The sequence below is a fragment of the Larimichthys crocea genome, chromosome III (genome assembly GCF_000972845.2).
Source record: "Larimichthys crocea isolate SSNF chromosome III, L_crocea_2.0, whole genome shotgun sequence".
NCBI classification, from domain to species: Eukaryota; Metazoa; Chordata; class Actinopteri; family Sciaenidae; genus Larimichthys; species Larimichthys crocea.
In genome coordinates this window covers 6,984,464-6,999,529 of record NC_040013.1, presented here as the reverse complement: position 1 = coordinate 6,999,529, position 15,066 = coordinate 6,984,464, and the positions used below count along the sequence as shown (strand labels likewise).

Here is a 15,066-nt window from a genome sequence, read left to right as displayed (position 1 = left end):
AGCGTGACTGCTTGATTGACAGGTAGGTCAATCAAGCAGATAAGCACCCAGGCATCATTCAGATCTGCCGATGTTGCACGTCTTTGCCAATATTTAGATAAACCAGGAGACGGAAGAAGCCAAAATGGTGGCGTCCAGCAGTGCATATTTTTGGCTTCCAAAGCAGCGCTTCGGAAACCTTCGGGTGACATCACTCAGGCTCTGTCCATTGGTCGACGTACGCATGAATGGATTACTCAGCGGGCCCACGTGGCCACTGGTCCCTACCTCCAAAATGTTCCAGAAGGAGACACAAAATCATCACAAGATGGGAAATGTCTGCAAAGTGTCCACAAAAAGACTACAAATGGTTTGCAGTACCTGGCACCAGTATTTAAGTAATTTGATCAGGTAGTGACATTCCACTTGAGAGATCCACACAGAGATCTTGCTCATGCTGCCAGCCTCTTCCTTTGTCTGAGGATAAGAGCACAGCACAAACTTCCAACTTTAGATCAGACACTGCATCGCCTTTGCATAATAACGTCTGACGTTGCAGTCAAATTACTTCTGGTATTCTATGCTTTGTATGAGCTGACCTTTGTTGCACTCGTACATAGTTCTGAAGTCTTTGTTCTGCCTCGGCTCTCTGTTGGTCATGCTGTGATTTCCACTGGCCATGCTGAGTCTTAGGGGAGGGAAAATTGCTGGTGTGGTGGCTTGTCTGGTGGAAGGGGGCGGTGGGGTTTGACGTGGGCAGCGACGACCTGAGCCTCGCCCGCACTCCACGGCGAGGGCTCCCTGCTGCATCATGCACCATCACCGCTCCATCACCGCTCGGGACAGCGCTGCCTTAACACAGAGGCAGTTTTTAGCCGATAGCTTGCTCTTCGTGAACGTCTGGGTCAGCCACGGTCAATGTTTGCTGTAGGTATTGCTGCGCAGTTGATGAAAATAAACTGGCACCATGGCTGCCAGTCGTGGCACTAGTTAGATATCGATCGCCTGACCATATTGTGCGAGTGGAACTGTATTATATCAATAAAAGCTGCAACAATTTAAATTTTTTATAGCTGCAAAGTGGAGACATGTTTCGTAGTTTTGAGTTTATTTGAGAATTTTCTGTATTCCAAAAATCTCTTCTGTTGTTGTTATTCTCTTTTTTATGATGTCAAGTGCAACAACTCTCGAGGCCAGGAAGGAAGGCGATATACAGGTTACTGTCGACATCTTAGCTGCCAATTCAGGCCAAAATCATGTTTGCACTCCGTGTTCTCCACTAAATGAAGCCAGGCGTTGCTTGGTGAGCTCTGCAACAGTCTGTCTCACTTTCTCCAATTAAGCTGATCTGTCCAGCACCGTATGACTGCACACCTCCCGCTTTCTCATTCCTCAGAGAGATCGCATTAGCTCTGAACCACGCCAACCTGAACATTTCAAGCTGCCTGTTTTTCCCCACTGCTTCTCAGCGGTTTTTAGACGCGCCGCGCCCCAGGGTGGTGCAGATTTCCCAGGAATCACACCTGAATGTCGGCTCATGTCGCGTGGACGAAGGTGGCTGCTGGGATTCACGAGCTAAAGCTTCAGAACCAAAGACTGTGCAAATCTGCTGGAGAAGGAAATCATTAAATGTTGCTATAAACCTTGCTGACCAACACAAGATAGTATACTTTTATTACATAAACTTTGGAGTTTATTTAGTACGCCCTCCAGACACTCCGAGGTTTAGCGGTCTATTAGTCTTTAAACCTAATGACTGATGGATGGCTTTAATTTGGATCTTGGAAATTACAGTGCTAATCTGAGACAAATTACCAGGGAAAGTTAAATCACACTCCAGTTTTCTTTTGTTTTTTTTCCTTGTTCATCCCCTCTTCTTACCCTCACTCACTCTCTCATCATTTCTCTCTCATGCTTGATTCGAAGCTGCAGTGCAATTTCCCAGTTACGTAACAGCGGGGAACAGAGAAATGGTAAAACTAATGAAGGCAAAAGCAGCCGGCTAATGGAGGCCATTTTTGACTCATACTTGGGTTTTGGGCAGACAGCCTCGAGTCAGTTTATGCTCTCACAGCATCCAAGGATGGATGCACAAGCCACATTTGCTGTGTGGGAATGTTCTAATGCTATTGTTTTAGGGGGGGTGCGGTGCAATATTTGACATTGCCATTTATTTTTTCGCACAAATAAAAGTTTGATTATTCGACTTTAACTGAGTTGTTAATCCACGTTGTGCTTTTTCCTTTGCTTGCTTTAAATTTTTGTCACGGGGGTAACGCCTTTTGAGTGTAGAACCTATCATTACAATGTGCCATGTAATGTTTTGGCAGAGGTGGGTGTTACTCCTGTTAATAAGAGGGCTGTTAGAAATTCCACAAGGGGAAAGTTCACAGTGTTTCCATTGTCATGAGGGTAGGAAATGAAAGGATGACGTGTTGAAAGGTTGCCAGCGCGCCAACAAACACAGCCTTCACGCAAGTTATTTCTCTTAAAGAATAATGTTATTCTTCGGCGTTGCAATTTTAAGATGTGTTATGTTTCGTCACTCCAGCGCAGGAGCAGATGTGGCTTGGTCAACATCCATGCAAACGATCTTCCGATGGTACTGTAGTGTTTATTAGAGCAGCAATCTTCTGCAAAATTGCTTTTGTATTGTGTTGCATCTGTCATAGGTGTCCGTATTCAGTGTAGCAGTGAAGATGTTTCAATAACAGTTTGAGTGACAGTGGTGATTGTTCTTCACCAAGACCAATAATAGATATCTCTTCATAAAACTCAATGATGCTACATAGAATTGTCTCTACATGGCCATCGTCTATAATGTAGGTCAACTACCAGCTACATTTCCACACAAACAGAGTGTATTTGTTGCAGAGAGAGTTAAGAAAAAACATTGTTTAGTCTAATAAAAATCAGATTCAAGAGCAGCATGCTTATGGTGGACTGCCTTGGGAGTTTACCTGTCATTGCAGCCATGCTTAATTGGCTAACAATGTGTGGTCAAAGGAAAATACTGTAAGCACAGTACCCTTTGCCCTTGTCTGACAGTGATACACGTTTACATGAAGCTTATTATGACAGCCAGCTAAAATCAATACCCATAGCATTCAGTCATTCATAGTAATCATCCGTGGAATATTTCTGACATAATCAGCTTGTAGATTCTTGTTGCTGTTGTGCTTAAAGCACAGATCCGTCTGTGTGTTCAGGCGGAAAATTTCCCCAAACAGGTTCACACGAATGTTCACACTCTCCCAACATCTCTGAGGCCAGTGTGGTGTAGTCGTTCAAGGCAAAAAGCCTCAAGGCCGTGGCCTCGGGCTAGAGTTGCACAGCAGGTGTTGAGGGGAGGCCAACCTGGGGCCTTTGGTAATCCTATCTCGGATGGGGATTTCTGAACGTCCCAGATACCTTGATGGAGACATTGGGCTTATATTGTTTCAAAAGAGGTTGAGTATTTATTTGGCTGCAACACAGTTTGTGTTCAGAGTTCATTTCAGAGTTAAGAATGAAGGATGGCAGTAGTAGGAAAGAGGAAACGTTGATTAAGGTCACTCTCATTGTCAGTATCAGTTCACAGATAAGTAAGCGAACCATTATCAGCTAGGTAGAAGAATGCTAGTTTGTGTATCGGTTGTCACAAACAAGAATGTTGACTTGAAACTTGGAAGGTTTCTGCTTCCTTTGTTTCCTTTAGTTGTTGCAAATTTGATCTAAACAGATTGAATTGTAGAACAAATACAGAGAAAAGTCATCCTTAGTCAGATCAACTCTGCCTTCTCGCACCTCTGCGATTTTAGTTTGTGATTCAGCCGTAAATATTCAGTCCGGTAAATCTGCAATTTCAACGTACACCTGTTAGAAAGCTTTAAATACTGCAGTCGAGATCCTAAATATCGTCTGTCACTAAGCACAGTCTGACACAGATAAAGTGCAGGTCTGATTACCACTGATGTCACCTTTGGGATGGATGTTAAGGCAAACACACACACACACACAACTACCAACTCAACAGTATTTGCTACTAGCTTAGTGCATTAGTCACACCCTATGCAATGTGCAAAGTCTGCAAGTGGACGTTAACTAAGAGCAGCTGCTGAATAGAAAAGTCACACAGGATGTGGTCTTTGATTATGTCCTTTTTGTACATTTGCCCATCGGGAGGTTGTAAAAAGCGATATATTAACACACTAGACTTTTGTTTCAGTGAACACTAAAAGTGGCTTTTTAAATTATGGTTTCATTAAAAAAAAAAAAAAGTTCCCTTTTAACTGTCAGCTGTTAAAATGGCAAAGACACAAGGTCCATTTAAAAAAAAAAAAAAAAAATTGCACTGTGTGGGGGTTCTGTTCTTTTGTCACGAGCACATCCTTTTCATTGAAAGTCAGTCCAAAGGCTTATTGTGCTATTAGCATAGAAAATGTGCACCATGTATTTTTTTCCCCCCCTGCTGTGAGTAGATTTGAAAGTTCCCCATTTTAAATTAAAACGCATGCAAACTGAATTCAGCCGTTTGAGCGCGTCCGTTGTGTCCATAATTACTCGAGCACATTGAATTGCTGTGAAAAGCTATCTTTTATAAGCCACTAATTATGAAAATTGACAGTAACAGAGATTTGTTGTGTGGATTCGGGTCGTCTAATTTCCATGATGCCTCCAAGACCCTCGGAAATAAAACAATAATTTCGCCTTTTAAATAATTGTGACTGAAAAATAAGCAAATGCACGTCAGGCTGAAGATGACGCCTCTCTTCTTATCATACGTATTCAACAGTGCGCGGTTACATATTGGCTTACAGTGTTTATATCAAAACAATAATATATTAAAATGTTTTTTATTAACATAAAAAGCCTTTCGTTTGAGTAAACCGTCTGTGTTTCAATATTGCCAAGCCAAACTAGAAACAGTGTCTGTCATAAATATTGAGAATTGAATGACACAGATCATAGCAGCAATCTGGTGAATTGTCTCAGAGGGTGGGCTGGAAGCATGGGAGTGAACACTAACTCCCCCTCCTGTGGGGAGTCGATCCCCTGGAAGGTACAAAGTACCTGCTAATCAAACAGCTTAAATGCCGTTTGCTCAGTGATGTGGAATTAACTGCGTATCCTCATAAGCCTTTTGTCAATGAAAGGTATATTAAAGCAGTGTCAATATGTTATGGAAGCATATCAGCTGTAATGGTGCTTTTCTTCTTCTTTTCCTCCTGCAGCTGTTCCGTTCCCCCCCAGTCACCGGCTGACGGCTAAAGAGGTGTTTGACAGCGAGGGGAAGCCCAAAGTGGACGTGCTGAAAGCTCACCTAACCAAGGAAGGTCGCGTGGAGGAAGCGGTGGCTCTGAGGCTCATAGGAGAGGGCGCCGCGATCCTGCGTGCGGAGAAGAACCTGCTGGACATCGAGGCCCCTGTGACAGGTCAGGACTCAAATTCAGCACATTTTGTTAGTTACAGTTAATCGATTAGTTCATTAATCAGCAAATATTTTGATAATCCGTTATTCAAAATTGTGAGGATGTGCTGCTTTTCTTTGTCTTATGTGATCAGAAACTGAATATGTTCTGGTTTATACTGTTATTTGGAGAAAACAAGGCATTTTAAAGCATGTTAGGTTTTGGGAAATTTAAACAGAAACATTAAATTAATTGAGCATTGACGATGATTGGTAGTTGCAGCCTAAATCTTATATAAACTTGGTTTTATTGCTTGGGTTTATTGTTATTCTAATGCTGTTAATTATGATAATCCTGGTTATTTAACTAGATTTCTATCATTTATACTCATTATTTTATTTTAATTTCCACTTAGACATGTGTTTTTAATGTTATCACTCCAAGGTCTTATGCCTTACTCATTTCCAAAATCCAAACTTCAGGACAGCTCAACTACTCTCTGGAAAACCTTGAACATAATACATGCTTGTTTTTCATCACTAACCTTAATAAATGACAGATGATGATCCACATTGAGAGACGAAAACAGCGCTCGCGTGCGGACATCGCAGAAGAAGCCATTTCCCACCTCGTGTGTCACTTTGTTTTTCCTAAACACAGTTTCACAATCAGCTATATGTTGGCCTAAAATAACAGTGTTGCATTGTTAGATGTGAAACACACACACACACACACTTGGTTCTTTTTGAAGAGATGACTGCATGTGAAAAGTAAATTCTCTTAATTGAGTGAGTCATTGTGACTGCAGGCCACATGTTGACCGTGCAGCTTCGGCTCAGCAGTGTTTTTTATTTGAAGAAACACACAGGTTTCGTTCATTCAATTTGACAGAACTAACAAGCTTGGCGACACTCACTCAGTTGGCCGCTTCTTCACTTAAAACACAGTTCTGATACAGAAAAAACGCTCTTTGCTCTTTTAATACTCCAAGAAAAATGTAATTACACTCATGGCTCTCTTTTTTTTCTGTTAACCGTTGTGGTCAAACTATAAAAACAGCATGAAAAGCTTGACACATTTTTGTTTGTGGACGCTCTTCACAGGATTTATTTATTTATTTAACTGTTGAGCACCTATAATTTCTCCACAGTGACCTGGAGCTGAAGTTGCTGATGCTCATCCATGCCCGCATCTGTGAAAGAACATACTGTAGTAGGAGGTTCACTGATGCATATGCACAGATCCAGCGCATCTATTGTTGTCTTTCTTCCTGGTCAAGTGCCCTTTTCCTCCATTAGACTTTCTGATGAGGCTTCTTTGATGTTGTTGTAATCAGAGGCAGAGACCTACTCAAAGGATCTATGGCAACCCATCATTTCCTCAATCATTCTCGAAATATAGTCCAGAGAGGCCTATGTTCATATTTGGCAGTCATCACACTTCACTTAAATTCATGAATGCACGGCCCTTTTTTTTTTTTTTTTTTAAACAAAAGTGTGCTTCTCATATGCTTACTGAGGCCATTATGATAAGAGAATATCTTGAATATCTTACAGGGAGTGAGGCTTAACAAAAACATGACAAATCAAAAGCATTATTTGGTGCCTTTGTCATCTCGTTTGAAGGCACACAAACAAGGGTTTGAAAGAAATCCTGTTAAATGTCGCTCGATTTCTAAATATTTAGCCATGCATGCGCATAACTGGCCTTCTTAAAAGCTTTTGAGTGATTCAAAGTAATACAGTAGACGTAATGTCGTGGGATGAAATCAGTCTATCCAAACAAATAAGCTTAATAAGTTAACTTAATAAGTTCATTTCCACAGCGAAACAGGAGGTTATTAGTAAAAATTAAATGCATATTTACATTAAGGAAAAGCTTGGATCGTTCAGGAACTGTGCTGAAAAAAAAAATCTCTTGAAGTGACAGTGTTAATTATGTAAGACATTCATTTAAATACACTCGAAATGTGCCAGCACTAGTTTGAAGATATTGCAGTCGGTAGGGGAGAGATCAGATGACTAACAAACGATGTGAACTAGGGAGTTAATCAGACACGTGAAACCGCTTTATGATTCCCCGCCCTATCATGATCACAATCTGGTGCCTGGTGTGTGTAAACATGCTCTGACGCTGACCCTCCGCCATGGTCAGCGTGTCATTTCAGTTCCTAGAAGCCGCGTGACGAGCTGACTCATCTCGATTTTCAGTTTTGTGGCGGCTCAAAACGACGGGATTGGCCAGCAAAACCTTCCTTTTGTTGTGTTTCATAGAAACAGTGGACAGCTTCTTCTCTGTGTGCGAGCCGTGGATCCTGAGGAGCTGTGTGTGTGTGTGTGTGTGTGCGCGCGTTTGTGTGCGTGTGCGTTTGTGTACATGAGCGCTGCAATGAAGCACGTCTTTCCCTCCCACTCAACACCTCTGTCTCAACCCCTCTCCCACTCAGTAGTCCTTTTCAACAAGGATTTCTCTGCTGCGCGTGCTCGTGATCGTGCTGTGTCTCCCTCTCCGGCGTGTATTCAAACTCACACACCATCCTCCTATAAACATTTCTTTGTTTCTCTCACTACTGCTCTTCCCTCTGTCTGCCATGTTTTTTATCTTTGTGTGTCATGCTTTCTTTCTCCCTCCTCTCCCTCTCCCTGTTTGTACACTTACACGCAATCCCAACATGACACATGGTCAGCAAATTAGTAAGTAAATATTTATCATAGATGTAAAGCACCATGTCAGCTCGCTCTCTTTCTCTCTGCTTCTCACATTCACATAGTCACTTCCTGGTTGGGCCAGATGGCAGGTGGGGTTTTCATGGAGGGAGGTGTGTGTGTGTGTGTGTGTGTGTGTGTGTGTGTGTGTGTGTGTGTGTGTGCGTGTGTGTGTGTGTGTGTGTGTGTGTGTGTGTCGAACGGAGCTGGCTTAGGCCACTGAGTACAAGCTGCTCCCGTGGCCTTCGCACAAGTCGCCCATCAGCAGAGCTCCTACAGCCCACATCACCAGGCAACAGCGAGCTTTGACACACTTCATACATCTGTTTACAGCGCGGGAGCTCGACCCTGTTGCAGCTCGGTATCCAGCATGCTAAAATGCAATTAAAAAAAGTGTTTTACTTAAGCACGGAGTGATGTTGAGGTCAACAGTAGAATCTAAAGTGCTTCTCAGGTTTTGGTGTATTTCATGATATTATTATTATTTTTTTTTTAAAATTGTGATGTATTCTTAGTAAGGAAATGTTAAGACCTTGGTTGTGGAATTTCGTGTGTACAACCTGAAAAGGTCTCACTAAGACCTTGGTTAGGATGGCGGTTTTATGAGTTTAATGCGAAGTGTGTTTGCTCTGTGCAGCATTTCAAGGCCATTAAACCTTTCCAATAGGTTGTTATGCAACAGTCTTACAATGAGAAATACTTCCATATGAATATTAGAGCCAGACAGATAAATTGGCCGGGATAAATGTAGCTTATTGTTGACATATTTGTAACAGGAAATACGTTTGACGACATGAAATTCATATTTTTGACTTGTTTAGTAAGCAAGTTGTGCAACGTCTTTACATTTTGATGTGTTTGTGTATTAAAGGATGATAGGCGGAGGTGTTATTATCAGATTTTTGAACACGGTGCGTCATAAATCCCTCTCAAGAGCTCACAACATAAATCAAAGAGGAGTTCGAAAAATTAAAGATGAGAAGTAAATTTTTTCTGTCCCACAAAATGATATGCATTTAAGTGAAATAGAAACAGAAATAATCTCAAACTGCGCAGAGCTCATAGACACACAGTACACAAGCTGTTTTAAGTGCCTGTGTACTTGGATATTAAAGGGCCACGGTTTATAAAGGGTTGGGAACCTGTGATGTGAACTTGCTTCAACTATAAATCAGCTCTGTAACATTTATTGTCGCTGCTATACTCTGATAGAAGCTTTTTAGACATCACGTACAGTTTGATGTTCATAACAGATTGCAAGCTCCACCTCCGCCTTTGCATAAATGCATGCTCTGCAGGATGTAAGCACTCAGAGTGCCATCATAAAACCGAAAGGGTGGTGGGTGGGGGTGGGGGGGTTGTTATCATCCAGTCTCAATCAAAACATGATCTGGCACAGTCTGCCTCACCGTGGATTTCTCTCGCTCAATGAGCCCGGCCTTTGGAGTGGCCTGTGTAGGTTCTGAAGCCAGGTTGTGTAATGTCCACCACCCACTCAATAGCTGCTGCCCGCTGATATGCTGCTACTCAGGGAGATCACTTTAGCGCACAAGCAGGAGATGGCCAGAACGAATTGTTTCTCACTCCAGATAATGTACTCCCACCTGCTCTTCTTATGTGGGCTCTGGTTCTCACCTCGTTTTTTGTGTGTTCTATGACAAGAGGGAGGGAGGAGAAGCATGTCTGTAGGTGTACTGGAGCAGAGCGATGGGTGGATTGTGCGTTTGCTGTGATAAAGCAGAGCCCGTAGCTGGAGGAGTGAGATGTTGTAGCGTTACTGTTTGATTTGTATCGACCGGCGTCGTCCACGCTCGCACAGATGAGGTGGCTACAATTCACAGTGACCATCACAACGGGCCCTTTTTTCGCCGGTGATTAAACTCTCGCCATTGTCGCGTCACCCCGCTGTTTTTCTTTGCCAGCAAGTGACAGCTTTCCAAAAGGTCAGCTGGAGGTGCAGTCCTCCCACACACAGTGTGTTTGACGTGAGCTTCAGGTGAAAGTGCAGCCTCGTACTCCCTCACCTGAATCCCTCCTGCAGCGCAGTCTCCTAAAAACATGAAATATTGTTAATTTCCCAGTGAACGCGATTAGTTTCAATACAACCTCTGCATTTGAGTGGATGTAAACACAATTTTTTTACAATAATTGCTCCTTTGGTTGTTATTGCTTCAGGGTAGTATCATCCTTTAGGGCACAGTTTAATTTGTTATTCAGTCAGTTGCTGCACAACAGAGATGGTTATGTATATTCATCTGTTTGTTTCTACACTGTGCGTATTTTGCATTGTTGCCATTGGTGATAGTTGTAGAGGTCCTTTTATCAGGTCAGCCGCAGCTTAGATTTGTTTTGTGTTTCTTCTAAGATATAAGCTGCCATTGTTGAAAGGATTCAATGTCATTGGGATGTTTCCATAGCAATAACCAGCCTTAGGATCCTTGAGGATAAAGCAAGATGAATCACCTAGATTGTCTAATTGTGTTTTTCTTGACATGAAGGTTTACGTTGACCCTTAATGTGAAGCCTGAATGGTGGCTGATATGCAATTATAAAGTTTAATTTGCTTTCAGCGTTCATGAAGGTTTTCATTTCTTTCAAATGTTAGGCAAAACTTTATTTATATCATACATTCAGTAAACACACTTACATTTTTTGAGCCAGAAATTGAATAAAATTAAATAAATGTAAAACGTAATCAAATTAGATTATTGTATAACAATTTAGATCCTTTAAAAAAAAGCAAAACTCTTATTTGTCACTGAAAAAGATAAATGTTTCTATACTGATTTTCTATTTCTATTCTGATCTGGTAATCAGCTTTTTATTTAAATGCGGGGCTTGATTTCAAAGAATAATATGGGAGGAACGGTAAAAATAGAAAGCAGTCCATGAAGGTATTTTCTACTACATACAGTGCCAATGAATAACAACATTGATAAAATACTGGCTACAATTTAAGTTCTCTTCATTCAACCATCGTTTCAGCCATTTCTGTTCCAGGAATCTTACAACCAATTCAAAATAAACCAGCGCCACATGTTTGTAGTACTGTTGGTTCGAATGCAAGAGGGAGTAAGGACATCTTTAGAAATCGGACACAAATAATAAGGCTCCTTTTTTTGATGTTGGTCCCCACTGTGGATTTAAACAGTTACATAGTGTGGGTTTAATAAGAGACAAATGGTAAAGCAGAGGTTTACGACACAGTGAAGGAGAGTTGATTCTCAGAGCTGTCTCACGAGGCTCGTAACTTGAGATAATTGCTCTCCAACGCCGTCCTCCAGCTCCCACTAATTGGGTATCTCTCTGAAAGATTTTTTCACAGGCTCTTATTGTAATTCTTGCTGCTAGATACAGCTCATAAAGCGACAAACAGCCTTACAAAACGAAAGCCTGTGTCCCTTTCAAATTAGATTTCCATCTATTCACCCTGTTGTTAATTACTTAATTACTTGATTGCTCGAAGAATAGATGAATTGCAGCGCTTCGTCACACGAGACATGCTTGCCATGTTTCATGCTTGTCGCTGCCACCGCTGCGACAGTCTTCATATCTGATGCTGCTAATTGTCGCCTTTGTTTATTACAGCTCTCAGGTGAGAAGTTGACTTTTTAGACTTGTTTACTGAAGGAGAAGGTCTTTATGTCAGTGATGTCTGTTACAATTAATTGCTGTTTGGAACACACTGGCTGTATCGATGTATTTGTGTGACAAGCCTGTGCCAACAAATCCCAAAATGGACCCGTGCTCCAAAGGTAGACCAACCACTGAGGAACCACTGATGAGATATATCAATAATAAATAAAGTTCAGGTGCAGCTGACCCCTTGAACCAACCTTTAGAGTATCTAAAAAACTGACCAAAGGCCCCCTAAATCAGATGACCTCACCTACCACCCTGTCATTCAATGGCTGCTAAGCAGCAAATCTCCGGTGGCCTTTGCGCCTCTGGTCTCCCCAGGGAGTAATAGGGTATAGGGTCACAAAGGGTGATGGGGAAACCAATCCAGCCTGAGTGATTTGCACAGCCTGATTACTGATGCGGATAGTTTCATCCCAGAACGCTCCCCTGACACTATTTAACAGCTGCCTGCTGCGCCGTTAGTAGCTGTATAGAACTGGTATGACACTAGATTGAAGCAAGTCAAGCGATGCACTGGATTTAACTGTGCTGGGATTCCTGGGAATTGAAGTGGACTAACTGCTATTAGAACGAAGCGAACGTGTTTTTAGCAATTACCAGTAATTGCTATGACAAGCCAGATTTATAATCATTGTTAACAGGACATGTTTAGAGATGAATGCCGCTGAAAGCTTTCCAGTGGTTTCAGCCAATGAACTTTTAGTGCATTTGGCAAGGATCGGTGTGTTCAGATTATGTCTTACTAGCCAGTTGAAACACCTCAAGGTTATAAAGAGGCTGAAAGAGGATGTGGTGGAAAGGCAAGGCATGAATATGCAAACTGAAGCCAGCCCTTGTGATTCCTTTCCATATTGGACAACTGCTTTAGAGGGAGAAGTGGACTGGAGTATCAACAGTTAGTGCTAGTTTTTCTCTGGTTCATGACATCTAACCAAAGTGAATTTAAGTTCTAACATCTATCTCCTGCTCTACATGATTTGTCATTATGCTACTGTTTTCTCTGAATGGAACAGATTCAGATTTAAGGGAAACTTTTCCAACCATGGTTTCTTGTCTTTTGTGTTTAAATGACTAATGGAGACAACATTTTTTTTTAAATTGGTCCATTATTGAGCCACAAAACAATGTGTAATGTGTAATCCCGGGGCAGTTGCGCTCCGTCGACATCTGTCCACTAAAAGTGCTTGTTTTTGCCAGCGACAGCCTCAAATTGTTATTGTGTCTGACGACATTATGGGGAAAAAAACAGACAAAGAGTAAGATCCTTTTTGTTTAAAGTGCAGTCAGAGATTCTCGGATCTCCCAGAGCCAGTACACCAGCTACACAGAGTGATACTCCCAACTCTCCTGCTACTAGCTAACATCACAGCAGTGAGGACATATTGGCTGAATCACTCCCCCCCAACCTTTAACCAGAAACAGCCGTTATATTGTTTTGTTTTGTTTTTTTAAAGTTGGAACAACACAGTATTTTTTTATGGGGAATCATGATGGGATACTAGTCTCGTATTGCCTTGATATTATATGTTACGTGACGCTTTGGTGTTTTGGCCTTTTGACCCTTATTGATAGGACAGCTTAAGATTGACAGGAAACGTGGGGAGAGAGATGGGGAATGACATGCAGGAAAGGGCCACACAGGTCGGGATTCGAACCTGGGCCTCCGCAGCGAGCCTTCGCATATGGGGCGGCTGATCTACCGACTGAGCTCAACACCGCCCCGTCAACTTTTTTTTTTTTTTTTGCATTGGGAAAACTCCTTTGGTACAAACCAGCATTGTTCCGATGCTCCTTTCTGTTGTGTTGTGTGCATAATTTCCTGAAGTAAGTATGGGCTATAGAGCTGAGGAGCATCAGCGGTGCGACTAACGATGTCTTTTTCATGTACAAATGAGCACTTTAGAAGTTCATTTCGCAGTAATAAAATAAACAGCTTAAATAGTAAACCGCCAGATAAAATGCTGCCTTTCTAATAATGAATACCCACCGAAGGAGTCCAGGTTACTACATACTGCATATATGCAGCATCTGCGGTCCTAAGTTTCAGGTTTACTGGGATATCGCACATCGTCGGAGCCCCTCACATCTGATGGAAAATATGGAAATAAGCAAATAGCCTCTCACAGTGTTTCTAGATGTTTTTTATTTGATGTTCCTTAGCTGTAAAAATAGCTGTTATTCTGATTTGTTTCTGTTCCTGTTTCTGCCTTATCTCAGTGTGCGGAGACATCCATGGGCAGTTCTTTGACCTGATGAAGCTGTTTGAAGTAGGAGGATCACCAGCATCCACACGCTACCTTTTCCTGGGGGACTATGTTGACAGAGGATATTTCAGTATTGAAGTGAGTATGTGTGTGTTTGTGTGTGTGTGTTTGTGTGTGTGTGTATATTTTTTTGTCCTCACAAGGGTCTAATCAAGTGTGACACACACCATGTGCCCAACTGAAGCAGTGTTTATTAATAGCTTTCTTTGAGCTTAGATCAAATCAGGCTGCAGATATTGGCGTGGTAATAGGCTTTTGTAATAACTTCAAATGTAGCCTGGATAGCAAATGTCACGGTGTAGCTTAGGGTTATGTAGAAAAAGATTTTTTTTAATATGAAGTAAAATATATGTATTTAATCTGCTTCTCTGGGTGGAATTTACTCAGATACACATTTCCTGCGCCCCGGAACATTATACTTTTATTAATAAAACATATTTTAATGGAGTGTGCCGTGCCTGTCTTCTGATGGTTCCTCTGAAGGTTTGACATCTCCTTCCAGCGAGTCTGAAATGTGCCACAAAATGTCCTGCATGAATGTTTCATTATAAGCAGAATGGCTCACATTATTCCACTCTGCAAAATGACTTTATGGTTTTTTATGTTTCCAGTTGTTGTTGTTTCAAGATGACAAGCTAACCGTTCCCTAATCCTGTCTGTTCTTCTTTGTTTCAGTGTGTGCTGTACTTGTGGGCCTTAAAGATCCTTTACCCCAAAACACTGTTTTTGCTGCGTGGGAATCATGAATGTAGACATTTAACAGAGTATTTCACATTTAAGCAGGAATGTAAGTAATGCTTTAGCACTTCCCTTTTTTATGTATTTGTTTTACCTTTGATCTAAATTGAGTCTAAGCAGGCCGACCTGTGAATCTCTGTACAGTGAGTGGAAGTAGAATCGAGTTATTCTTTCTAAAAAATCAGTTTATTATGCATCCAGTCCAGCCGTCGACCTCAGACGCTCACTTGAAAGTGCCCTCTGGCCTGGTACGGGATTCAGTCAGATTTTTTGCCCTCCTCGATGTTTACACATGTCAGAACTATTTCTGTTGGCCTCAGACAGAGCAGGGGGAAAAAAAACACAAAA

At 41.7% G+C, this 15,066-nt stretch overlaps 1 protein-coding gene across 6 annotated transcripts in view; it reads left to right on the top strand.

Annotated features, from left to right (window-relative positions):
• The window catches only part of LOC104937635 (serine/threonine-protein phosphatase 2B catalytic subunit alpha isoform), a 62,382-nt gene that overhangs the window by 20,947 nt on the left and 26,369 nt on the right, over positions 1-15,066 (top strand). For all 6 annotated transcript variants that reach the window (XM_019279420.2, XM_010753913.3, XM_019279421.2 and 3 more), the window contains exons 2-4: positions 5,193-5,393; positions 13,934-14,058; positions 14,656-14,767. In XM_019279420.2, coding sequence (XP_019134965.1) covers positions 5,193-5,393; positions 13,934-14,058; positions 14,656-14,767 — 438 coding nt within the window. The remainder of the gene's footprint in view (positions 1-5,192; positions 5,394-13,933; positions 14,059-14,655; positions 14,768-15,066) is intronic.